Source organism: Sorex fumeus, unplaced genomic scaffold (genome assembly GCF_029834395.1).
Source record: "Sorex fumeus unplaced genomic scaffold, SorFum_2.1 ptg000051l, whole genome shotgun sequence".
Taxonomy (NCBI): Eukaryota; Metazoa; Chordata; class Mammalia; order Eulipotyphla; family Soricidae; genus Sorex; species Sorex fumeus.
Genome location: NW_026606108.1, coordinates 22,176,729 through 22,204,684, shown reverse-complemented (window position 1 = coordinate 22,204,684; position 27,956 = coordinate 22,176,729). Strand labels below are relative to the sequence as shown.

At 41.7% G+C, this 27,956-nt stretch overlaps 1 protein-coding gene across 1 annotated transcript; it reads right to left on the bottom strand.

The window, feature by feature from the left end:
• LOC130033126 (zinc finger protein 474-like) lies at positions 1 to 26,876 on the bottom strand. The gene is made up of 3 exons (XM_056124842.1): positions 25,845 to 26,876; positions 2,850 to 3,030; positions 1 to 152 (listed from the first exon to the last, which is right to left on the bottom strand). Exons 1-3 carry the CDS (start codon positions 26,874 to 26,876, stop codon positions 1 to 3), a joined length of 1,365 nt encoding a protein of 454 aa, XP_055980817.1.
• Between the last annotated feature and the right edge of the window lie 1,080 nt (positions 26,877 to 27,956).

Genomic DNA, 27,956 nt, shown 5'->3' with positions numbered 1-27,956 from the left:
TTACTTGGCGACTTTCGGTTTACAGGATCTTTGGTGAACAATCAGTCTGTCTGGCAGGAAGGTGCGCCCACAATTATTACAGGGAACCAACAGGCTCTGGGCAGTTGTCCAAGCTGCTTCACTTAAGGCTTCGAGATCATAGAACCCTTTGGCTGGCAAGTTGAAGTCAGGGAAGGGTGGGCGTGGGGGGGTAGGAGAGGAGGTAGGGAAGGGGAGAAAAGGAAGAAAGGAAAAAAGAAAAAAGGAAAGAAAATGGTAAAATTGGATCAGTTTTCATTCTGGAGAACCATAATCTCATATACTTTTATGGAAAATATTTCCAGGAAATACCTGTTGACTGAGACTTTTAAACAAATCATACTCCTTTTGCCAAAAGAAAAAAGAGAGGGCCCTTCTCTTTTTCAAAGGTTGAGTAAAGTTAGCTATGAGACCCAGGTTTTTCACTCCTTGAATTTTAAAAGGGGAAATACATTGTGTTTTATGTGTTATGATATGCATACTTCTCTAATTATTAACATCTTTGCTTACACATTATCTTGCAAATATAACTTTTGGCTTTCTTTCAGTTGACTCTAAATATAAGCTTACAAAGGGAAAAGAATATGTATTTGTATTTTCCTCTTCTGCAATCCTTCAGTGGAATGTTTTTAGAAGCCCAAATGGACAGTGAAAAGTGAATTTAGGGTGAATTATGCCCTGAAAATTTACCATCTCTTTATGGTGATAAACTGGAAAGTTCTTTTAAAAGTAATTAAAGTGAAGAATGCAAGCAATAGTTAATCTGATGAGAAAGAAGTGTCCTTAAGGAAACAACAAAGACAGCTGAAAGATGTATAATTTTCACTGGCAAAGCATAGGAAATAAGGCATATGGCTTTATTTTAGAAAAACAGCATGGGATTTAGCTTTAATAAGCCTTATTTAAACAGAGTAACTTCAGTACATTAAATTGACTATGTCTCAGAATCACCCAAAATAAGTCTCCCAAATTTTGCCAGGCACTCAAAACTACATCACATACCTGTTTTAAAAAGAATTTTCATAGCATATATGCCTTTGTCAAAGCCTAGAAAATTCTCGTATAGTTTTTTAAATAGTTCACATAACCATAGCAAACCTTAAATTCTTTAACATCCCTACACCAACTTTTTTTTCTGATCCATTGAAGATTAAATCCTAGAACGATCTAACATTTTTCCTTCAGCTATAGCAAGTATTTTCTATGCAGATTATAAATGTGTACTTTGAGTCTTTATTAAAAGCTGCTGGAAAAAAGAATGGCACCAACTTTCTCCTATTTCTGGGTTTTAATATGTGCTCAATAATTCCAGGGACTGCAGTGATTCTCACATAAAAATGATACGTCGCACTATTCTAAATGTTTTTGCATCAAACTCTGACTTTAGATCAGGAGGGTTATTTGAACTCTGACTATAGTGACTAAGAATAGAAATGGGAATGGGAATTCTCTTTACTCAGATAGGAAGAACTGCTTCAAAATTTAAAATATCATTAAGTCAAAAAATAGCATCAAAGAACCATTTCATAGGCCCTACCTTTTGCATCTCTAGGTAGTAACAGAATCGTGAACCCACCAAGATTTTCAAACCAGTTATTTCTCTCATCACTTCTAGACTTGTAAAGAGTGTTCAAACAGAGAAAGTGATAAAGATGCAGCAAAGGATGCTGTTCTTTTACCCCAAATAAGAATTGCTCAAAAGAAAGCCTCAATGAGGCAAACTATCTCTTTGTGAATGAATGCTCTCATTTCAGTAGAGGTTGGCACTTTGAGTTCTTCCCCCACCTTCCCCCACCTTCCCTTGGATGAATTGTAAATAGGGTTCTTTGCCATAGCTTGAACCTTATCATTATCATTTAGATTCCACTCTGTTCCTTGTTATTCAACTCTCTTTGGATTCTCTCTCTAAAGAAAGTGCTTTGGGCTATTTGATACCAAATTACCTCTATGGTACCTTCTGGTTACGCAAAATGTAGTTTACATAAGAGGAATCCATGAATTCACAATCCTCTGCTTAGAACCAAGAATAGTTATCCTTTGTGGGGAGCAGGGAATCAACTGAGAATGTGACAGTGGTAGGAACAGGATGAGCAAATCTGAGCTTGCTATTCTCTGAACAGCTTTATTCTCATACTCTGAAGACTACTATTACACCTCCTTTGGTAATTTATGGGGTTTTGTTTCATCTGGTTTGTATAGTGCTTAAAGTATTGACTGCAAAATGTGCAAAAGCTTGGACATTTTATATAGATGTCTAGCTTTGGTTTCCTTTGCATTATTGAAGGAAATGACCATAACAGCCATTACTGAAAGATATGACTATAGAAACTGGGCTAACCTTTTCTTCATAATACCAGCTGTAACTGGGAGACATGTTCTTGCTTGCCTTTTTTCATGTACGGGCTAGTTTCTTCAATTTTGTAATGAAACTAGTACGTACATTTGACTTAGTACCCCTGCTCTCTAAACATTAAGACATCCATATTTGAAAATGATTTTAAATGTCCTCAAGTTTTTAAAGCTTTATGCTTTTTAAGTGTTGCGCTTGATAATATATACAAAGGTAGGCAACTTTTGCATAAATAGAAATTCCAGTGGATTCCTTTCCTTGTACTGTTTTCTCCAGACATACTGGCATCTGAAAACAACACATCGGGCAGGTAATCCATAATAGTCTTTCTAGCTGGCTGTAGCCAAGATTGTAAATGTTGCTAAATACAGTTGTTTGTAAAAGTAAGAAAAGAACAATTCTATTCATAAGTTTGAGCGAGAAAAGTGTTCTTGCTCACACTCAGTTCTTTCCTCCCCGCCCCACCCCACCCCAAAGTTACCATCAATGATTCTAACTTCTGGTTTTTTAGGTTCTGGTCTTCTTAATTCTTTTGGCAGCAAATTGTTTTCATTATGCCACTTCTTAAGACATTGTGGCTCATGGATGGCAATAGATTTTGTTCCATATTCACGACCACAAATATAACAAACAACTGTTGGTGGACGCCTGATCATTATTGGCTGTAAATAACAAAAGATGTGTTAGATAAAGCTCAGGTTTGGAAGTTGTACTCAAAATCGTATTCATGAGTGAATAAAAGCAGTACAAAAAAATCAACACTCACCTGAGAGTGGGAAATATTTGCTATAAGAAAGTTCATTATTCTTTTCAATATGCCTTTATCAAAAGTAAATCTACAATGACTACAGAAGAAGCAAAATGGCAATGGGATTTACTCCCTCAATGACCTTTTTTTTTAACTATTTGAAATAGAATTTTTATTACATAATTCTATGTAATTATGCCAACAGACTACTGTAGGATAACACTGGTTTGTCCTTTCTGCCTTGCCACAGGGAGCTTAGGTTTATTGGGTTACTCTCATCACAGTGCTCCCATTGCTCTGTGTTTATTTGTAACCTCTTTCTTTGTGTTCTGCTTTCCCAAATGGTCAATCACCTTTATCTCCTAATCAGCCTCTGTTAACTTGTAAATATTGTTTTTCTCTATTCCTTAAGTCCTTTGCATAGTTAATTCAGAACAATGTCCTTTTAATATAAACACAGAAGACAGTGTTATGCTTTTGTAACTTGGGAGTTAACTGACTCTGAATGATATTCACTCCTGGGCATCCCATCTCTCGCCATAAGCCTCATTTGCCCTTACTTCCTAGCACCCCAAAAGCAGGGTCTTGATGAAGGATTGGATGGACCCAGGGCAAGCTGTGAGCTACCCTGGCATCGGAATGGGCCAGGCCAAAGTGCCATAATACTTAACTGTAAGTTAAGAGTATGGCCATGGACAAATTCTGTTATGATCCATAAAGTAATAACTAGACTAGGACCCTGCTAGGGTTAGGAAAGATTAATTCGGCCTGAGCACTATAGTCTGAGCTCTATAGGGAGATGTCCCCAGGAGAGCCACCCTACAAGCGAAAGGCTTTGATATGTTGATTCTGCTACCCCCCAATGCAGGGAAATTGGAAAGAGACTACAGAGAGACCAGGCTAGGAGGACCAGGCTAGGAGATAGAGGGCAGAGAGATGAGCAGGAAAGACAGGAGGACACCAGGGGCTGTGTGAGACTAGAATGGGGAGCTTTGTGAGAATGGAATAGGCACCTAGGGAGAATGGAATAAATGGCAACTGATTACCAACCAGCCTGGTCCTTGTTTCCTCCATCGTCTGCCCTTGGCATTGGCAGTCCCAGTGGAGAGCTGTGCGAGATCACCAAATGCAGGCAGAGAGAGAGAGAGAGAGAGAGAGAGAGAGAGAGAGAGAGAGAGAGAGAGAGAGAACAGAGAGAGCGAGAGAGAGAGAGAGCACGCCCTGGGGTTCCCTAGTTGTCTGAAGATTACACAGACTACATGAATCAAAACAACAAAATAACTGTTTATCTTTCTTTGTTATCAACCATGAAGCAAGGTCTAACATCTGAAAAGTGACTTTAAAAATATTCAGAAAATATAAGATGTAAGAAAAGGGATGAAGTATAAATAATGACTTTCTAGATATCTAAGGTTCCTAGTTTTTACATGTTTACTTGAGAGATTAATTAGATGCAGGCCTTTTAGTTAAAAAAATAAGAAATTATTCTTTTTTACTTTGGGAATAATGACTTTATTAAAAATTCCATATGGAAAGAATGAGTCAAACCCAGTCTTTAACAAAGCATATAAGCAAAATAAATGGCATGGCCTGTAACTGAAGACATTCGTGTCACATTCTCAGAAGGTTTCCTTTGGAAGGAAAAATGAGAAGAAAACAGACACAGAGATTGAAAGACACGCACGAAGGAACTGAAAGGGATGTGGAAGAAAATACCATAAAAAGGCTAAGATGTACTATATAGTATTTTTCCAAAGTCTGCCCCGTGCTCTGCGTGGTTGAACTGTAGTTGAACCTGCCACAACCTCCCAAGTCTTAGTTTTGCACATCTCACTCCTAAACCATGTTCTAAGAATTGCAAGGAAATCCAGACTTCCAGACTTCTGAACTCAAGAAAAAAAGGCACCCCTTTGGGCCTTAATGCAATAAGAAAATATCTTTCATCTCTTCATTTCATGATTATCAGTTCAAAACTTAGGGTGAAAATGGAACGTGTGGCTCTTGTCATCATCCTCCGGGTGGGGATTTCCCGCTTTCAGCACCGTCCTCCAGAGTTTTCAGATGAAAGCAGGGCAGGGCACCAAGGAATGGGCAGACGAGACCAGAGCTCTGTTGGACAAGGCAAAAGGACTGCTGGCTCCTATGCTGATGTGACTCGCGAAGCAGAGCCAGCAGAGGCAGGAGCCATCTTGCCCACAGGGTCTGTCTAGGTGGAGCCCTGCCAGGCCTGGTCAGTTGCAGGGAAGTGTAATCAGAGGAGGGAGCAGAAGGTGGGTTAAGTCTACAGTTTCTGCGGAGTAAAGGATTCCAACATTTTTCCTGTCAACTTTTCAGATAATATTTGGGGAGTGAAGCATTACTTTTTTAACGTGAGGGCAAAAGTTAATTAATTTAACAAGTTAATCTTTGAATAGCCTTAAGTGCTGTTTTCAGATATAAACTGGGTTGTGTGTGGGAGGGAGCAGCTAAATCCACCTCCTCTGCCTGCTCCCTCTCTCCCCACCACCCATATATACACCGTGTATTGGGATACATCAAAAATTTTTGCTTTTGTTATTTCATTTTGCTGAGAAGTCTGGTTAGACTGACATACACAGAGGCACTTGGACACGAGGAATAGCTTTTATAGGGGTGAATTTTTTTCAAATTTATCTACTAACTTTCATATGTTTCCAATAATTTTTCTGGTCACTATTAGCATTATCTTTTTATTTTCCACACAGCACTTTTTCTGACTTTTTCTATCAGCAATACCTTATATAAGGATCATTCCAGGCAGAGGGAAGTGAACATTTAATGACTTTCCCCCTAATCTGTGTCGGATGGCCTGTCATGCATGTGTTCATTTTTACAATACAAAATAGTGGCACTGCCATCATTAAGCCAAGGGCAAAAGATTAAGGAGCAAGAAAATAGGTGGTTATGTCGAGAAACTTGAGACATGTTGCTAGAAGAGAAATGACACAGTTGCAGAAATCTATGACTATATTCCAAATATAGCTATATTCCAAAGACTTCCCAGGAGTCTCTGCTAACAGCCCTGATAGCACACACAAGCTGAAAGGAAACTGTTGTGAAATATACAACTCAATAGCTAAAAGAACTTAAAAGGTGAACACATGTAATAATTGACCAGAAAGAAAAAAATATGTTTTAGACTAAATACTACTGCGTGAATCTTAATGAGAGAACATTGAAAACAAAAATGGAAGATATTACTAGTAGTTGTTAAAAAAAACCAGTAACCTTCTGCCTTTGGTCATTTATCATATTATTAACCCACAATAAACCACAATAAATTCTAAGTAATAGCACTGTAGCACTGTAGCACTGTCATCCTGTTGTTCGTGGATTTGCTCAAACAGGCACTAGTAACATCTCCATTGTGAGACTTGTTACTGTTTTTGGCGTATCGAATACACCATTGGGAGCTTGCTAGAGTCTGCTGTGCAGTCGGGATACTCTCGGTAGCTTGCGGGCTCTCCGAGAGAGGGACAGACGAATCAAACCCGGGTTGGCTAAGTAATAATAGCACAAAATTGTCATTGTGTGATCTTATAAACAGGAAAGTTGGTAGAACATCATCCAAGTATGTCATGCTTTTTTTTTTTGCAATTACTTGTAAAATGGTGAGATCCTGATAGTGAATCCGCAATACAGCTCACAGAGGATCTTAATGTATTGGGCTAGAATGCCCTGATTGGCTAGGACTTCAATGACCGCTTCTGTCTCAACAGAATTTAAAGGCCTTCTTTAAATCAATGAACGTTAAACATAGCGGCATCTTGAACTCCCGAGAAACCTCAATGAGCTTGGTCATCGTGTGGATATGGTCTATGGTGTTGAATCCTTTGCGGAACCCGGCTTGCTCGCATGGTTGTCCTTCATCTAGTGTTCTGCCAATCCTATTTAGGATGACTCGAGTGAACAACTTGTAGATGACAGACAATAGGCAGATCAGGCGATAGTTGCCAATGTCATGGATGTCTCCCTTCTTGAACAGTAGTACGGTCCTGCTGGTTTTCCACTGGGATGGAACCTTGCATTCAGATAGGTAGCCAGTGAAGAGCCGAGCCAGTGTATTGATGAGTACTGACGGCAGGTTCTTCAGGTGTTCAGGTCTGACCTTGTCTGGGCTGGGTGCTGTTTGTTTCTTTACCGACAAAATGGCGTGTCGGATTTCAGAAGGGAGAACGTTGGGAACGACATATCCATCCTGTGGAATTTGATATGTCGGCAAGTGGACATGGCTATCGAAGAGATTTGAGTAGAAGTCATGGATAATCTTCTCCATTGCTGTTCTGGAGGATGTGAAGGATCCATCAGGACGTCAGAGGGCAGTCATCTTGGTCTTGTAGTTGGCGAAGGACAGGCGGGCGTAACGAATACTTTTCCCAGCTTCTGCCGCATCTACCAGTACTTCTGCTCTTCTCTCTTTGAGGTCTTCCTTGATCGCATCTCTGCACTGCTTTGTGAGCTCGCACGTTAGCTTGCGGTTGCCTGAGGCATGCGCCAAACCACGCTGGCGAATTAGCTCAAGAGTTTTCAAAGACAGGCGTTTTTTTGTGGCTATCTCTCTCTTGGCGTTCCTCGCACATTCATGGAGGTGCTGAACCAGTTCATCGTATTCCTCGTCAATGTTGTCAACAATGGCATCTTCCCATGTTGCCACAATAGTGCCAAAGAGTTCCCAGTTGGTGGTCGTTCTGAGAGTTCTCTTTTTGAACTTTGCAGCCCTTTCTCCCTGCTCTGTAGTAGAATTTTGCACGAAGGAGACAGTGGTCCGATCCCGTTTGAAATTTTGGGACAACAGCGACATCGGTCAGGCAAAACTGTCGATTGAATATGATGTGGTCTATTTTGTTGTGGAATTGTCCACCATGAGACTCCCATGTCCAACGTTTAGATTCTGCCTTCTGGAACTGTGAGTTACCATGGATGGTCTTGGTCGACATGATGAACTCAGACAGTCTCTCACCCTGTTCGTTCCATTCTAGGCCATGGGTCCTGATATGAAGTTCTTCAGCTGATCTTCTCGGTCCTATCTTGGCATTAAAATCACCCACAATGATGTTGTAGAAGGTGTGGTCTTCTTTATAGAACTTCTCCAGCTCCAACTTCTCTTCTTCACTACCAGGATCTCACCATTCTACAAAGAAGTGATCGTTGATGTCAGGAGAGGGGTTTGGCAGGGTGATACCATTTCACTGAAACTCTTCAGTGCCACCCTCGAGAACATCATGCGACGACTGGAATGGGAAGGAATGGGAGTGAAGATAGATGGTCGGCAACTACACCACCTCCGCTTTGCTGATGACATTGTTTTAATAACACCAAACATCAGCCAAGCAGCACAAATGCTGGCTGACTTTGACCGTGAGTGTGGAAAGGTAGGACTACAGCTGAATCTTACGAAGACAATGTTTATGAGAAACAGCCTCGTTCCTGATGCCCCATTCGCTCTCAACGAAACGACCATCTCCGAATGCAACAGCTATGTGTACCTAGGTCGAGAAGTCAACATGACAAATGACCTGGCACCCGAGCTGCGCAGGAGGAAGAGAGCGGCTTGGAACGCCGTCAAGAACGTCGAAGAAATAGCTAAGAGGACGAAGAACCTCCGGCTCTGGGCACATCTCTTTGATTCCACTGTTCTTCCTGCATTAACATATGCCTCAGAGACCTGGGTCCTATGTAAACAGGATGAGAATGCTATCCAGGTCTCCCAAAGAAGAATAGAAAGAGCTATGCTTGGAATATAACGTTTCACTCAAATGAGAGAAAAAATCCGGAGTTCCGACATCCGTCGACGATCAAGAATCAGGGACGCTGTCTTATTTGCCAAGGTGTCAAAAATCAGATGGGCTGGTCACGTAATGAGATTTAAAGACGGCCGCTGGACTAGAGCTGTTACTGACTGGATTCCACGGGATGTCGAAAGACCACGTGGCCGCCCACCTACCAGATAGTCAGACTTCTTCGTGAAGATCATGAATGATCGGTTTGAGGCTCTTCATGATCCCAGAGCGAACAGATGCCATTGGGCTACACTAGCACGCGACAGGGACAAATGGAGACGTTACTGGCGCCCGCTCGAGCAAATCGACGACTAACGGGAAGTTAAGTGATTAAATGACTTGTAAAATAGTAATATATATGGAGCAACAGGGCCTTTTGAAAACTCAATGATGTATGGTTTGGTCACTTTCCCAAAAAAGTGCAAATGTCTACAGAATTATGGGTAAGATTTCAAATGGTACTTAGGGTTCCCCTAAAACTCATCTTTTAATTCCAGGAAGAGAGCTATTGGATCCTTAGCCAGAGTCAACTATTTCTTCAAATAGATGCTCCTTTGTGTAAGAAGCTATTTGGCACCATTTAAATGCCTCAGGAAGTAACTGAGTTGAAGCCTGTAAGACTTATGAAATACACCACCTCTGGCTTCAGGGTGATGTTAATATAGTCAAAGTCCTGCTTTGACTAGAACAGCTCCTATTATACCTGTTGTCTTGGTGAAGTATTAATAGCTCCTTCCTTTACTCTTTAAAGTGTTTCTGTGTAGTTAATTAAATATGCAGTCATACTCTGCCTCCAATCTCCTTTGCAAAACATCAATTCATAAGCTATAAGTAATCAAAAAATGAAACACACAAACATTAAAAAGTCCTCAGAAATATTTAGAGTGTGACTAAGAGACTGGCAATGAATCACTTTATGCATGGAACTAAGGCGATGTGACAAGAGAAATTATTCTGAGAAAAAGGGAATAAGAAAGAAAAACACTTTGACAAATAAAAACACTTTATCACTTTCATTTTGGCTTCTTTTTGTCAAATGCAAGTAAAATTAAATATAACATCTTACTAATAATACTTGGATGTGATGATCTCACTAGGAAAAAAATCTGCATTTCTATATATTTTTATATGTTTGTGTTCATAGAGAGATGACTGGAATGTTCTTCACTTAAGGAAAACTAAAGGATACTTTTTAATGCTAATTTTAATACTTTTCAATAATGGCTTTATAATAAACATGTGTTACTTTTACAAAAATAAAATAAAAATTATATCAACTTCAGATTAAATAAACAGGGATGAGGTAATACTTCACTTCTTACAGGATAAATTAAAGCCAAATTAGTTTCTGAAAATTTCTACATAACTGATGCAATAATTGTGTGTATCAATACCATAAACATTAAACACTTAAAAATTATATTTGACTGTTTATATTAAAAGTTTACTATTATAATTAAAATTAAATGATGGCTATTTTACCAATTAGTAATTAAAATTGGGGCTGAGCAATAGTATAGCAGGCTGAACACTTGCTTTGTACATAGAAGAACTCAGTTTGATCCCAGGCATCCCATATGGTCACCTGAACCACACCCTGAGCATAGAGCCTGTAAAAAGCCCTAAGGGCCACAGGGTGTGGTCTCCCAAACAAAAAATATGTAACTGGAATCAATACTAGAAATAAATATAACTTTGCATAAGAAAGTACAGAAAATACTTGTAAGAACTTAAACAACATTACTCAAGTAATACTATTTTATTGCTTAAAGGGGAATACACCATGGTAAATGTTTATTTTTGATTAAAATTTAAGTTTTTAGAATTCCGCTCCATTATTTTTTAAAAATTTCATTTTATTTTATTGGTTTTGGGGTCACACCTGGCAATGTTCAGGACTTACTCCTGGCTTTGCACTCAGGGATCACTCTTGGCAGGGCTTGGAGGGCCGCATGGGTTTCCAATTCTAACCTACTGTTGACTGCATACAAGACAAGCATCTTACCTTCTGAACTCTCTCTCCCTTCCTCTCCCTCCATTACTTTTTAAAAAGACAGTAATAAAGGCCATGAGAAATAATCTGAGGATAGAATTTAGCTTGTGTCTGTTTCCATCACAATATAATTTAACTATAGTTTTTCCAGATATTGAAATTTTGTTTAGGCTTATTTCTCTGAAATAGATGCATTAGCCACAAAAAGAAATTCACAAATAACTAAATGTACTTGTATGAGATTAGTCACCTCCTGCTGGAAAACACCAGCCAAAAAGACAATCAGGGAAATAGATGGATTGAACCAGCTCTTGGGTTTGTATGTCCTTGTATCTGGACTGACAAATTACCATTTAATTTTTAGCATCCCAAATGCCCAAACCCTCCCCCTAAAAAGCCCCCAATTTGTGCAAAAATGGCCTGACAAGGAATCAGGCATTTCTGTGATTCTCCAGGGTTGTAGAATAAAGCCTATCACTTCACCAACTGCCAACCTTAGGTTTTCTAGTCACATCAGACTTGAGTCTGATGTGAGTTGCAAATGCAAACTCCACCCCATCCCATGAGCCAGAGACCACAGTTTCCTGCTCTGTGCATTATCCATCTTACTCCTTCAAGAAACAAATGTTTCCCTGAACACAGCACCTTTTCTGTGGTGGAAATTATGGAGATTCCATTCCTTATATTTCCCTCCTAATAAAGACTAGTCAATCAGTGGCTGATTAATGAAGGTGAGATTTGTATTTGTCTTGCTAGGCAGGGAAACATGATATGTGGAGAGAGGGGCAGAGTTCTGATCAGAAGCCAAAGAAGTGACAGTTGAGATGAAATTTGTTGAATGGATAGAACTACTGATGAGGTGGGAACATACGAGCACAGTAAGTTTCATCTATTGGAAGTGAAAAAACCTTTCTACAAGATAATTTTAATAAGTACTTTAAAGTCTCTCATAAAAAGAATGATCAAAGGTGGGAGAGTGTTTGTGAATTCATAAGATGAACACCTGAAGCAGTCCTGGAGAAGTCAAGGGCTGGCCTTTTTCTCAGGGCCTCCTGCTTCCCTCGTTGGTCCTGATCCATCCTCCTGCTCCTAAAAGATACAACGCTTCTAGGGGCTGGAGCGATAGCATAGCGGGTAGAGAATTTACCTTGCATGCAGCTGACCCAGGTTTGATTCCCAGCATCCCATATGGTCCCCCGAGCACCACCAGGAGTAATTCCTGAGTGCAGAGCCAGGAGTAACCCCTGTGCATCACTAGGTGACCCAAAAAGAAAAAAAAAAAAGATATAATGCTTCTAAGGGATTTGACAGTCTAGGAAGCAAGGATTTTTGATTCCAAGAGAACTGCTTTAGCCAATATAAACTATTGAGTTGTTTTGGGACTAAGCGAAGAGTAGCACTGCACTGTCCTCCTGTTGTTCATCGATTTGCTCAAGCAGGCACCAGTAACATCTCATAACAAATTGTGAGACTTGTTACTGTTTTTGACATATTGAATACGTCACAGGTAGCTTGCCAGGCTTTTAACATGTGAGCGAGATACTTTCGGTAGCTTGCCGGGCTCTCCAAGAGGGCCGGAGGAATCAAACTGGGGTCGGCCATGTTGGCTGCATGCAAGGCAAATGCCCTACCCGCTGTGTATAATTACAGCCCAAGAGAAGAGTAGATGAACAAAAATAATTAACAGGGACTGTCTTGATGGTGTTGAGACTTGAATGCTTCAAATCTTCAAATCCAAGGACTTAAAAACCCTGGAGACAAAATCAGACAAATAGAAGGGTCAGATGGGGCATAATTTTTAAATTTTGTTCACTGAAACCTTTTAGTTCTTCCATGTTGAAAAAGTAAATTAAAACTGTCAGTAGATAGCACTGTCACAAGAATAAAGGTCCAAATGTGACTGGAAATATTCATGAATTGGAGTAAAGAAGGAATGAAGAGTGTAAGGAATTTTTGTGATGAAAATGGTTTTTATCTTAATTATGGTCTTGGTTACAAAACTATCCAAAATTCTTGAATTACACATGTCAAAGAGATGCAGCTTATATTTGCATTTTATTCCTCAATAAAGCTGATTTTAAATATACATTTGGATCCAATTTATAAGAGTAAATTTGCATTGCCTTGCTCAGTCTGTGAGATGTGAGATGAAAATTAAAACACACACACACACACACACACACAACAAATATAGAATGACTTTTCCCAGGAATTAGAAGAAAAAAATGGGGGCAGGGTTTCCCAAAAAGAACCCATGGGTTTGTAGAGGCAAAGTACATGCTGTACTGATTATTTCTAAGAGATCCAAAGCCCTTTGTGACTCAATTAATCCCCCAGATGAAATAAATAAATCCTTGAAAAGTATTTTTTTTTAAATTCAAAGATATTTCAAGGTTTTCTTTTTCTAAGAAACTAACTCCATTCACAATTTCTTTCCACAAAATCCAGGCCCTGCACTAGAGATGGGGAGCAGAGAGATGGGGCTATTCCTCTGTGCCCATGTGCCTGGTATCTGATGTGGATGGACCATACCAGGCCCTGATTCCACATATACTCATCAGAGGCAGTTCAAATATGAGTGTGATGTTGTAAGATCCGTTATCTCCCCCCATCTTATTTCACTGAAAAGCTCTCTTGGTCTCTCAGTATTCTAAACTTCCTTCAAGCCTACACTGATCATTTTTAGGCTCATGCCTTTTAGGAAGAGAAAGTTTGGAAGTAAAGGGAGAGAGGAGAGGAGAGGAATATGGAGGGGAAGGAAGGGGAAGGAGGGCAGAGAGGGAAGAGTATACACAAGAACACATTTCTGCCACGATGGAGCAGAGGCCTCTGGCCAAGTCCAGCCCTTGGAGGACAGCAGTCAGGAGGATTTATTTGCTGTCATTGAAACAGTTGGCCTTTTCTTTTGGAGGAGGCACTTTTACTGAGGGCCGTGCCAAGGCAGCCATATCAGAATGTAAAAGATGTCTTAATTTATTACCAAATATGTATGCAAATGAATCGCCTGGAGCTTTCCACCAAGCAACAACTTTTATTCACAACTTAGAAACATAAAAAAAAAAAAAGTAGAAATCTCAATGGTCTTTTGCTGTTGTCATTATAGTGGTCGCATCCTAGTTTTCCCCACATCATAAGAGCCACTGGTAAACCCGTGTTCACATTCATTCATCTCAGAGCCAAAGGGAAAGGAAAGCAGGAGAAGGGCAGCTAGGGGAGCATGCAGTTTCCGTGACCTCAACCAGGCGCAACTCAGAGTCAATTAGAAAAAAGTGTCCGGCCACGACATCACATTCAAGTTATCTGGTTGTGATTATTACGCTGAAATGATACAAAGCCCAAGACTTAGAGAAAAACCATTGTGGCCTCTGGCACTTCTGACGTGAGGCCCACACCCTGCACTGTAGTGATATGGTCCATTTCTGGATGAGGCCTGGCTGATCAGGAGGATGGAGTTGCTATTTGTCCATCCTGGGGTTCTCTCAGATTCTTTCCTACTCCACAAAGGCCAACAGGCTGTGGAAGCCTAACTGTGGACCCCTGGTGTATCCACAGAGGCCTCCACATGGCCCAGGCTCTCTCCCGTATAGCTTCTCTGCCAGATTACCCCTTCAAACTCCCTTCTGACTTCTCCCTCTGATCTATGATTGTAAACTGAGAAGGCCATTTCCACCAGCAGGCAGGTGGGTTCCACTTGTCTGGTACAGTGTTCTGAAAAGTTTTAATTCTGTCTTTAGATGTGTCTTACTTTCCAGCTCACCGCAGATTCCCCCAACCCCCAAAGCCCTGGGGGCTACTCCGAAAGCACTGGTGCTTACATTGGGCAGCAGCCTGTTTTATACCATCCTCTCCCCACCCAGCTCCCTGAAAAATGGTGTTTGCCATAGATCCCCATTTTTGAGAAAGGAACTGAGCTTCTGATACACACACATCAACACACCAACAACTTCAATGGGGTTGGTTTCCACGCTCAGAAATCTTGGCACATTAGTTGGTATTTTGATTCAAAGGATTGAATCTCACAAGATGAAAAAGCTGTCCAAGTAAAAAAGGAGATATTTGGGGGGGGGGAAGTATATGGTGATAGATTAAAAATATTACATGAAAAATGTTCCCAGTGCTGCTGGGAATCAAACCCCAGTCATCAGTGTGCAAAGTACCTTAACAACCCTGGTTCCCTGTTTTTTTGTTCATTATTTTTGGAGTCCTACCTGGCTGTTCTCAGGGATGCCGCCTAGCTCTGTACTCAGGGATCATGCCCTCCCTTGTGGTAGTGTAGAGGAGACCATAAATCATTCCAGGATTGAACCAGGATCAGCCATGTGCAAGTCAAGTGCCTCACACACTGAACTATCTTGTCAGTCCTGGGAATATGATCTTTTTAGCTGAGGATTTCTTTGTTATCCTCTTTCTCACACTGAACTAAAACTACTTTTTCCCTAATGACTTAGGAGGATTTTGGTTGTCTTGAAATATGGTTATAGAACTGTGTCTGAGGGTATGGGAGAGGGAGGGGTGGGAGGGCACATGGGGTAGCAGTCAGTCGCAGGATCCTGGCACTGTGTTGGGGGCAGAGTGTAGTAGCACTATAAGAATAAAACAAAAAATTAAACGAAACTAAAGCAAAAATAACATTTATACTTTTGAAAAAACTATGTATATAAATAACAACAACAAAAATTACTAGTGGAGATTTGTGGGCACTTTGGTGCTAAAGGTACGTAACTTTGTCCTCAAAACCATAAATATCAACATTATTGTTAACACATTACCAAAACTATAACAAAGTTGTAATGGGTGAGAAAATTTTAAAAAATCAAATGGATACTGGTCGAAAGGTGAGCTGCATCATTAAGTCTTGGGGCTAATTCTGATCAAGAAAGACTTTCCTCATAGGGAAATGGGCAGAGATATCACTGCTCTCTTATTCCCGTGTTTTTCACTTTGGCACCAGGCCAAATAAAATGAAACCAACAAGATAGGGATTGAAATGACGAATAAAATCTCAGAACTGAGAAAGACTCCAGACCTCCAACCCCGACTCCACCTTCTAGTGATAGAGAGGGGAAAGGGAAAAGTAGACACTGTCTGTAACTTGGAAACTGATTGATTCCTAATGTCTGATTTGTCTACAACTTCAGTGCCAAAAGAGTTTGTATCAATTAAAATCAACAAAAGAAGTTTCTCCTTCAAAGTTTATCACCTTAGCTAATTCAGAAAACATTCTGGGGGCCAGAGCAATAGTACAGTGGGTAGGGCATTTGCCTTGCACACGGCTGACCCAGGTTTAATCTCCAGCATCCCATATGGTCTCCCGAACATTTCCAGGAATAATTCCTGAGTGCAAAGTCAGAAGTAACCCTGAGCATCACTAGGTGTGACCCAAAAACACAAAGCAACAACAAAAACCTATTCTAATCTTCCAACATTGTGTTTTCTCTTTGGGGGTGGCAGGAGCACACCAGTGGTACCATACGAGTATGGGGCCATACGAGTTCTGTGCTTGGGGCCATACGAGTTCTGTGCTTGGGGGCCAGGTCTGACTATGGGTGCAGGGACCGGCATCTGGTAGTGTTGGGGGAACCAAGGGCAGTGCTGGGATTTGAATCATTGTTGCAGTCACAGTCACAAGCAAGATAAGTTTTAACCTTTGAACTACTTCTCTGCACCACAACATTTTTCTTCCTATTGAGCTTCTTGTCCACAATCACTATCTTTTCTCTGTTCTTGCTCTCTCCATGCTGCTTCTGCTTTCCTGAATGTTGTTAGGTAGGTACCATAAATTCCCTTATGTTTTCACCTTACGTGCTTAAAGAGTCTGCCTTTCTGCCTGAGATCTAAGAGCTGCTTGGAAACTGTTGACAGGGATCATAGCATCAGAACTGGTATTTGAAGCAGAAATATTGAGTTCTGGTACTTACTTTGCCCTCCTTCAATCTGTTAGATTGCATTTCTCTATAAGTAAGACAACCTCATTGAGGAAAGAATTTGAAGGAGACCAAAGAAATAATTCAGGGGTGATTTGTGGAACATATAGAGACCTAAGAGATAGAATCCTACCTAAAATTCTCACCCCATCCTCCCACCTATCATAAAATGTCTCACGTTTTACAGTAAGATTATGTCATGGTACAGTTGTCTGTTTCAGTGAGAACTTCTTGCAGTAAGTTCTTTGGTGGAGTCCTAAGAATTTTGGGAGATATTGCACTTGTTGACTTTGTAATCTGGATTTCTAAGAACTGTCCCTCCCTTCAGACTTAGCATCTCTCACCAGAAAATGTGAACATCTGTGTGTTTGGACCGGAAGCAGAGCAGTGAGATGAGATGGAGAAACAGGCTAAGGAAGGCATAGGAAGCCATTTAAGTTAGATAATTCTTTAAGACTAAGGCACTTTCTGGTATTTATTTTTAAGCCCAAATAATATTTGAACTTAAAACATGTGATTTTCTCTTCTTACAGAGGAGAAAATCAGTAGTTTTCTTTCTAAAGAAGACTCAAATTACTTCTTGGTACAATATAACATTCCTCTATTTTTGTTTGGTTTTTGAGGTCTTTGAGAACTAGCTGGTATATACTATGTTGTCTCCACACATAGATTATAGATAGAATTTAAAGCTCATGATTTAAAATAAATATATCAGTATATAATATATATATATAGATGAGCAACATTCTTCATTTTTTTTTGGCTTTTTGGGTCACACTTGGTGATACTCTGGGGTTATTCATGGGTCTGTACTCAAGAATTACTTCTAGTGGTTCTTGGGGAACCATTTGGGATGCTGAGGATCAAACCTGGGTCAGCAGGTTGCAAAGCAAATGCCCTACCTGCTATACTATCACTCTGGCCTATTCATCACATTTTTCTATTCAAATGCCACACAGCCATTTCATCAGTGGTGCTGCTGTTATAAAATTTAGAGGTTCTCCCTCCCCACATAGATATTCTACACACAATTTTAACTCAGATTCCTTTGTCAGATTTCTAGAGTCAAGAATGCAGAAGAGAAGTGACCTGGTTACCTTAAAGATGACCTTTCTACACCCGAGAGCAGTAAGATCCTAGAATGCTGCCCCGATGTGCCGGCATGGTTGGCACCAAGAAAAGATGAAGTGACTCATTGAGGCAGCTTCTTATAGGTATCCTGATGCCAGCATCACTAAAGGGCAGTTTGTGAGGTCAAGGCTGGGTTTCATGATGTCAGCACAACAGAGGAGGTGAGCAAGGGTCACAGAGGGTGATTATCAGGGTAAGTGCACCCAGACCATCATTCCATCCACTGCTTCCAGAGTTCCAGTTGTATCTTTTTGTTTGGAAATCCAAGAGGCATGTGGTTTCAGGAACTGTAATCATGATTTCAGGAACTCAGTTTAAGCAGAGAGTTGAGGAGACAAAGGATTAAGTACAGACTCTTTAAATAAGCCTTTTTCTCTCTTAAAGCTCCTTCATTATTGACAAACAGGCTTGGTAGTATGGCTGGATTAATTGACATAAATTAGCAGATTGTGGTTCCTATATAGTCCTACTATCAGCTTACAAAGACTTGCCTTCATCCCTTTTTAAACTCTTTTGAGGTGAAGCAGAGTCAAACCGACTATTAACAAGCCCTTTCTCTTGCCATATGTTCTGGGATCCCACCCCTCGCACCCTCTTAGTCCTCCAGGCTTTATATTTTGTCTATCACTTCTGCTCTTTCTACATTCTCATATCCACCAGATCATGATCCTAAGAACAAATATAATCTAGATATTTCTATCATAAGAACAGCAGCAACCCCCTTTAAATCCACCATCTCTATTTTCCCCTACTCATTCTCTCCTGTAGTCTTCAAAGCCAAACCTCAAAATACATTCTATCTTTATCACTCAGAACACGCTGCAGAGCATGAGATCTATGATAGAGGTTAAAGCGCTTGCCCAATGTGTGACTGAAGTCACCATTAGGATTCAAATCCTGGCACCACATCTGGTCCCTGAAGTACTTGCCAGCCTATGGCCCCTGTAAACACAGGAGCCAACTGTAACCCTGAGCATCACTAAATGTGGCCCTAATCCAAAAAAAACAACCAACCACAGTGCAATTCCACCTCTGTAAAGAATGTTTTGAGACTGTCAAACTCAATCTGCATTGCCAAACTGAAGGACTATTTGGTGGCCCTTAATCTTCTCAACCCCTAGTGATCCAGAATTTTTTGATGACTGAAAGTAAATGTTACTACTGCACAAATATATATTCTAACCAAGTCTTGTCACTTCTGCCTCATCTACTGTTCCAGGTTTGACCATTTAAGATTGTTCACAAGCATTGTGAATTTGACGTGCCCCAAGTGAATTATGGAACTCTTAACCACTCCCCAAAGCCTACCCTTGGCTCAGGTCCTCCCTGTAGGATAACATTGCTTTGTCCTTTCTCCCTTGCCACAAGGAGCTTAGGTTTATCAGGTTACACCCATCACAGTGCTCCCGAGTCACTCCCATTCCTTCGTTTATCTGTAACCACTTCTCTATGCTCTCTTCCCCAACCAGTTAATCAGTTTTCCCCCCTAATCAGAATCTGTTAATTTGTAAGGTCAGATGCTTCTAGGACACTGAAATTGTATTGTAAGTTAATATTGCCTTTCTGCTCTCCTTATGCCTTTTGAATAGTTTACTTTACAGCAATGCCCTTTTTGTATAAATACAGGAAGACCATTAATATTATGCTTTGTAACTTAGGATTTAATTGGCTTTGAATATTATTCACTCCCAGGCATCTGCTTTCTCGACTTAAGCCTCAGTTGCCCTTAGTTCCTAGCACCCCAAAAGCAAGGTCCCGGCGAGGGACTGAATTGATCCAGGGAAAGTGGTGAGCTACCCTGGCATCAAAATGGGCCAGGCCAAAGTGCCACGATTCTTAAATATAAGTTAAGAGCTTGATCATAGACAAATACTGTGATGATCCAAAGTAACGACGAGACTAGGACCCTGCTAGGAATAGGAAAGACTATCTGTCCTGAGCACTGTAGTCTGAGATCGAGATGGCTCTAGAAGAGCAATTCTATAAGCTTAAGGTATTTCTTACTGTATCCATGCAAAATGATTTATATTATGTAGGCTTATATGTTTGTTGGATAAGGAGAGGAAAAACACACCCAGGAGATTCTGCTCTAGGGTGAGCCATCCTGCTGAGAGAGTATCTGTCCTAGAAGCTGCTTTCCCCAAGGGAAAGAATTTTACCCCTATCGATTGTGACCACACCTATGTGTAATTGTTACCCCAACCCCTCATGCTTTGGGATTTAACTAGACTGTAAGAGTGGGCTGGGGGACCAGTATCCAGATTCCAAAGCGAGAAGGAGGATAAAGGGGGATTGAGAAGAGAATGAAATAGCATGGGGGAGGAAGAAGCAGGAGAATCAGAGGAGAATGGAGATGGGAATGGAATAAACTGCAACCAAGACAAACCAGCCTGGCTCTCCTTCCTTCCTTCACCTGCCCATCACTGTCAACCTCCCCGGGACGGGGGAAGTAGCGTGAGACTATGGAACGCAGGCAGCGGGAGAGATAGACGGCGACCACTGCTGTCTTTTGTGAGTTATACACTCCCTATCTTAAACAAGGGCACGACTAGCACAGATGCTTGAGGTAGTGATCTGGGAATTATACTTAAGCTCCATCTTCACCTCTTCACTTCTTAACCACTACCAAGTGTTGCCCAAATGCCTTTTCTCCATCCCTTCCCCTAACACCTAGACAAGTTGTCTTCTGCACTCACCTGGAGCCTGTATAAGACAAACATGGATGCTACTCTGTGCACAGGGCAGAAGAATGGAGCAATGTTGTGTGTCTGACTTATCACTTCTGTGCCTGGCCTCCTCCATCTGGCTCAACCCAGGTGGGACTTTTAGTTCCATTTTACAGTTTTTCTTATCTTCAGACCTTCACGGGTTACTTGGATCGGAATGGTTCCTCTTCCTATCATTCCCTGTCTTCTCAGACACATATCATTACTTTGTCATTGCTTTTATACTTCACGTCCTGTGTCTCAGTTGAAATGTCCCTTTCTCCCATACATTTTTCTCTCAGACAGATTCTGAGTATTAGATACATCTTAACAATCTGAAATTTCATATTCATACATAGTTCACATACATTTCTTCCAAAAGATTAAAATCACCTTTAGACCAACCCTAAGTACTTATTTTCTGATTACTTATTTTGTGACTAGTACTTAGTCTAGTGTCTGACAAAAATATTAGTTGAATGAATGAAAAACTTATTCCCTTTTTTGTCCTGCTTCACAATCACCGTCTTGCAGGGAAGTCTTATTGTGTGTATCTATGTGTCTTTGTGTGTGTGTGTGTGTGTGTGTGTGTGTGTGTTCATTTGTTGTGAGCAGTCACATCCAGTTGCACGTGGTTGCAATACCACAGGTGGGCATGTGGTGTCAGGTATCAAACCCAGAGCCTCACACACACAATGCCTATGCTCTATCACTTGTGCCACATTTCCAGCTCTCTCTCTTTGTATCTCTCTTTAGGGACAAGGAGCGATATGGAACTTTGGAATTAGATATAGTCCATTCTGACACAAGCTATGAATCCACTGGGTGACTTTGGACAAGTTACTTCACCTCAGTCTTCTCACCTGGAAAGTGTGGAAAACAATGTCTGTCTTATAACAGTAATATAAAATGATTATAATAGATGCTGTTTATAAAGTGCTGATCATGAAGTAATAAAAGTGAGTGGTGTTACTTCCCTGTCTTCTAATAAGCTACAAACACTTTTTGGATACACAGATACAGACTACACACAATTGTCAACTTGCCTGGTGTCATCCATCCTGCTCTTCCTATGTATTAGACATCAAATGGCATTTCTGATATCAGTTCACAGAGATGACAGTGACCTCAGTGACTGGAGTGTGTTATAGAGGGATCCTTCTGAAATCTATCTGGCATTCACATCAGGAGAAAGTCACTAGTATTTTTGACAGCATAGAAGACATTACAGAAAACACCAGATGGCAGCACCAGATGCTAGAGCAGTGTCTAGAGATATGTTTGGTGAAACTTTAAATCAAACCTGAGCTGCCAGAAGCAGCTTTCAAGCACATTCAGAGAATCATTTATGGGAGAAGAGTTTATCGTACAGACAGATATCTAGCTTGTAATATAGTATAGGACACTACTGACCATATTTCACATGTCACGAGAAAAATCCAATGCAAACAACCCAAGCATTTTCTAACTAACAGAAAGGTAATTAGACTAAGCCTTCACTGTTGTATGTGATTATACTGAACTCTGTCAGTTCTATCTAGACTAAGAGGGTCTAAAACCAAAGAAAAACATTGTCATCAACTTCTAGAAAAGGGCAACAATTCTTCTAAATATTAAATGCAAAAATGTTTAAATGTATTCCCTCAGAGAAAAACAAGGAACATGAACAATCTGTATGATTGCAATCCTCAGGATCCCTTAGGAAATTGCTCATTAGCATAAACACCAAAGGAACTCATTAAACGGTACAATATGGAAATGTTAAAGTCAAAACTATGGGTCTCCATAGTACCAGGATCTTATGTAGAATTAATTCTGCTTTTAAAGCATTCAAAAGTGTTTGATGCATGAGAACTTTTTTTCTTTATCAGGGACAGAAAGAATCTATTGTCAGTGGGAATGACACTCCAAGGAGTCACACCTGGGAAATAAGGATCCATACCCAAGGTCTGAGTACTCTCACAGTGTGCTCAAGATCTGTTATATTATCTGTCCCATTTCCTGGAAGACCAGCAGAGATGACAGCCCTGCATAAGAATTCACCAGACAATTCCAGGTTATTCTGTGAGATGCAGCAGGCCAGCCATGGGGGAGAACTTGGTTCCATGGTTTCTGGGTTTAGGTGTGATGGCAGAGTGGCATGCACATACATACTCCTCAGGGACGGAGCCCAGCTCTGCTGGAGGAACATTTGGGAGGGAGGTGATTTGCTCTGCCAGCCAAGCCCTCATGGTCTTCCAAGTACCTTCCTCATGGCTTCCCGAAATATGCTCCCCATCTGAACTCACTGTAAGATGGAGCCCCCAGAGAACAAGAACAAGATGACCAATTCCAATCTCCAGTCAGATCAAGAATTCTAGGGTGTATGTGGAGGTGCAGGTGGGGGGCATTGTTCCCGTTGACAAGAGAACAAAGGGAGCAAGTGACTGACTTGCCAAAGGAATGCACGTGTCAGTCAGCCAAAGGTAAGGTTGCCACAGGCAGATGAAATCGTCTAATCTAATAACATCCAGGGAGGTGCTCTTCAGGGAGAAGGGATGATTCAACCCACCATCTAAATTCTAAAAGATAAGCCTGGGAAGAGAAACAGCAGCCAGTACTCATCTGTAATCCAAAGGGGAAAAATGACACTACCCAGGAGAGGCTTTTTGCCCCAAGCATGGGGCAACGGCCGCTGTCTGTTCTGGGGAAGGAATCAAGTTCCAGCTTTCAAAGATTTGCCGTTGCCTCCATTTTAATTCATCGAAGCTCACTTTCAACTTGGCAGCTGAAGAGACCCTATGCTGGATGACCTTTCTCTGCCTCCACAAAAGTGTGTGTGGTCCCCCGGCGGGCCAGCACACATCTGACAGCTGGGGGGTGAAGGGGAGAGTCAGTTTCTCAGCCAGCACCTCTCTAGGTCTGGGAGCTGGCTGCCTGCATGTGCCCTTGTTCTGAGGCACCCAGGCAGCGCTGACCTTCATGGCAGTGTCATGAGGGGTCACTGCTGGCCTCTCCTTCTGACTTCTTCCCTCCAGACGACTGGGTGAGTCAGGAGGTGTCTTCTTGTGAAGCTGGGGACTCAGCCAGTCTCTCTGCAGAGTCGTGACTGAGTGGGAACAGGCTGTGCTCAGCCTGCTGGCTCCACACTTGGGAAGCCCAAAGTATGTGTTATGACAACAAGCTCAGGCTCCCGACCCGGCTCTTCCCCATCTGACATGAGAACGTTTCAGTCCATGCCCACAATCAGACAGGGGACAGGGCTGCGAGGCAGGACACAGACAGAGTTTCTGCTCAGTGGTCCAGAGCCCCGGATCGTCCTGCTCTCGGCATCCAGACCCCACACGTGTGCACAACAAAACAACAGCCAGGAGATGGAAAAAACAGACGCTGTTTATGAGAGCAGCCTGCAGCCCCTGCCGCACTTAACAGTTTGTGTTTTCCCTCGGCAAAGAAATGAGTCGTTCTTTCTTTGGTGCCCATCGGAAAACTTGCCCAGCATCTGTTAGTCTGACTCGTCGGCTTTAGAATCATTGTCTTGGAATCTTCTAAACTAGTAAGTCCATGACCATTTCATTTTAGACATAGAAATTATGGAAAAAGAGGGAAAAGTCCTAGACATTTGGCAAAATAATGCAATACAAATATAAGACTAAAAATTAGATGAAAAATAATAAGGATATTCTACTCCTCCCCAAACACCCACAGTCTCCCCAATCTTCAGTCTTATAAGGTAACTTGGATAAAAGCATCCCCTAAAACAGGCCTTTTATTTAGTTTTTGACTTTTTTATTCTTGGACCTATCCAACAGTGGTTAGGGCTTTACTCCTGCTATGTATGTGCTCAGGGATCACTCCTGGCAGTGCCCAGGAAGGAGACCATATGGGGTGCTGGAGATCAAACCTAGGTCAACCATATATGCAGCAAGGGTCTTATTCACTCTCTCTCTCTCCATCCCTCTAAAAGAGTCCATTTAAAGAACCGTCCCTCCCCCCCCCCCCCCATAAGTGGCTGTGTTTTAAGAAGCAAGCTCTAGAGAAAAAACTCCAGCCATTTCCTATTTCTCATAATTTGACATTCTGAAAGGTGTGATGTGGGCAGATCTACTGCCCTGAATTAAGAGCAGGTCAGGGTGCATGGACCACACCTTATCTGGTAGGTAGCCACTATGATAAGCATCTTTCCTGGATGATGGTAAAATTTCGCATAAAAGGGACTGGAGCAATAGCACAGTGGGTAGAGTATTTGTCTTACACGCAGTCAACCCGGGTTCGATTCCCAGCAACCCATATGGTTCCCCAGCACTGCCAGGAGTAATTGAGTAATTCCTGAGTCAGAGCCAGGAATGACCCCTGTGCATCACTGGGTGTGACCCACCCCCCCTAAAGAAAAGAAAGAAAAAAATTTGCATAAAAGCCCAACAACACTTTAATATTCAAGGAGAAAACCGATTCTTGCTTATTTACATCTGCCAAAGTTGTGGGGTGGGGAGCCAGTCAGACCCTCACATTTAATATAAATGTAGGTTACAGAGCTGTCACAGGGATCATATGTTTTCTAGAACCTTGAGTGCACAGCTAACTGCTTCCATATCTACTCCAGGGCACGATCCCTGCTCCCTACAATTCTGTAAGTGTTCAAAGGAAGCATGCTGGATTTGCAGAGCAGGTCTATTTCTGCAAGTGCGCCAGTGTTTTAATTATTGCTAAAGTCATTTGGGGTTTTTGACATAGATTCTATTTTAGTAAGATAAACTTAGTATAACCCAACGTTGCCAGAAATGAATTCCTAAGGTAGATGACTAAAATAAACCAGTAATAAATAATGGCTGTTGGACTGGGAATTACATCTCTGCCATGTAGACACAGCATTAATGACTCATTTCCAAAGAACAGTCTCTCCCAAGGATTATTAAAGAGAAGGGATCATAAAAGAAATTCATTTCTTCTCTTTTAGGCAGAATGATGGCAGAGGGCTATGCACCCACCAGGCAGGGATGGGGGCTCTGTCTATTATCTCCTTGGCCAGGAGAGATGCATGGGACCACGCAAATGGCACACTGAGACAGACACTGGGTACTGGACAAGTGATTATGGGCTAAGGACACTGATCCTGGAGACACTAAGTTCTCATTCCCTTGAAAGCAGAAAGCACCACAGGTCCACTACCCCACTATACCTCATGTGACATGAAATACCTTATCACTCCCAGTTGGGGTCACCATGTTCCTTTTTTGCTTGGAATTAGTGGACTCCTTTAAGCCCTGTCTATTCCCTGTCAAGTTCACAACTTTAGATTGATGAAGCTGAACTCGACAACTTCTCTGGTGGATCAAAAGACGGTCACGGGCAAATGTCTGGTTACAGTTTGGACAGGACACCTGCTGAGCTTGACTTGGACTCTCTTGGGTGGACTGTCTAGGTGGAAGGGGTTGAGGTTTCTGTGGAAGTGGCTTGCGGAACGCTCTGGGGAGACGGTCATTTTCTACTTTCCACTTTTCCAGGCACTTGGTCTCATGAATGGGAAGAGATCGGGTGCCAAATTCTCTGCCACAGATGTAGCAGATGAGTGTCCGTGGTCGGGCTGGGATGCCACTAGGCACTTTCTCGAGACCAACGGATTCATCAGAATAGCTGGCATTCGAGGCTCGGAGCCTGTCATCCGTGGGTTTGCAGCTTCTCTGGTGGACAAGAAGACGATCTGGCAAGAAGGTGCGACCACAGAACTCACAGAGGAGCAGCTGAGCCTGGGAACTCTGGAATGCGGCCTCATTTGCTTCTGCAAGATTGTAGACTCCACTGCCGTTGAGCGGCTGGATCTTGGAGGGTTCTGGCCTCCTCAGATGCTTGGGCAGCTTGTTGTTCTCAATGCGCCACTTTGCCAAGCACTGAGGCTCATGGATGGCCAGCGACAGGGACCCAAACTCTCGGCCACAGATGTAGCAGATTCGAAATGCCGGCCTGCGGGTGAGGATCACAGGGGGGCTGGGCTGGCTGTCAGACATCTTCCTCCTATTTGGACGTTTGGTGAGTGTCACTGTTCCAGGTCTATTTTTTGAAGGGTTCGTCTTAATTTTTTCAGCAGTGTCGATGTGGACCGTTTCTGGCAAAAGGCTGGCATGGGAGTCAGGGTCTAGAATGACCCGGTTGATAAGGAAGGTGGGTTCCTTAGAATGGTGGAAAGAATGTTGCAATTTATTGGACACCCTTTTCGCCTTCGCTCTTTCCATTAACAAAGAAGTCTTTCTCCAAGATTTGCTCTGATTTCAGGCCAGACTCATTTGGGGCCCTCCTGCGGAGAGTGAAGGTTAGGGATGCGAATGGTGCTGGGGTTCGGCATTGTTGCCAATGCCTTCGACCCAAAGACCGTGACTCAGAGCTTCGTTGCAGGCAGCAGTCTGGAATGCTGGAAAGTCCCCATTCAGCCTCAGAGAGCTCCAAGTTCTGCGGGGGGAACATAAATCATAAAGTTACTACCTACACACGTATACACACACAATTTTTTAATTCAAAATTGATACAGAGCAGTGTTTTGTTTTGTGACCCTAGTATCCTCTCCGCATAGCTTAATAATGAGCAGATAGGATCTATTCAGTAAACACTGAAATAAGAAGAAAATGATGAATTTCACCATTAGAACACTGAGGGTATATTTTTTTTGCCAAAGGGAAGATTGATAATCACAGCACCTACGAGACACATATGGCACAAACTGATAGAGTCCTGGGCAGGAGATGGGAAAAAGAACCAAGAATGATGAACGTATGATTAATGAAACCAGCAGATCATATAAAAAATACTCTTTCCATTTCTGAATATTTTTAGTGTCAAAAGATTTCTGAATACCTGAATCCTATAGACTTCTTATAAAGAAAAAATAATTAATTTTCACAATTGCAAGTGAAACTAATGGTATTGAAATAGCACCATATTTTGATTGCTTTGTTTATTTGGGGGGAGCCTTGCAAGCAGTGCCCAAGAGGCATTGGGATCCCACCATTTGTTTTCAGCCTATGGGGTTAAAGAGTTAATGTGAGAACATGATATGTGATACTGATTAGGCCCTGCATTGTCAGGGATTACCTGGGTCACATGGCTGATGCTCAAGGACCTCCACAGCTGTACCTGGCCATACCTGGGAGACCAAGTGGTGATGGGGATTGAAGCTGGGTCAGGCACATACTGGACCTAGAAAATAACTGCCATACTCTCTGCAGTCCCAGGTAAAATATTTTAGCCTTTATTAAATCTTTAACATAGAGGTATATATATATTATATTAATATATAATAGATTTTTGAGATACAGGAA

Excerpts from the sequence above, each read along its gene's own strand:
- LOC130033126 (XM_056124842.1), bottom strand. The coding sequence starts at position 26,876 with ATGGAAAGAGCGAAGGCGAAAAGGGTGTCCAATAAATTGCAACATTCT. Across the intron at positions 3,031-25,844 it reads CCCCAACTGGGAGTGATAAG|CCAATAATGATCAGGCGTCC; the intron begins GTATTTCATGTC and ends TGTTATTTACAG. Across the intron at positions 153-2,849 it reads AGAAGTTAGAATCATTGATG|CCAAAGGGTTCTATGATCTC; the intron begins GTAACTTTGGGG and ends TCAACTTGCCAG.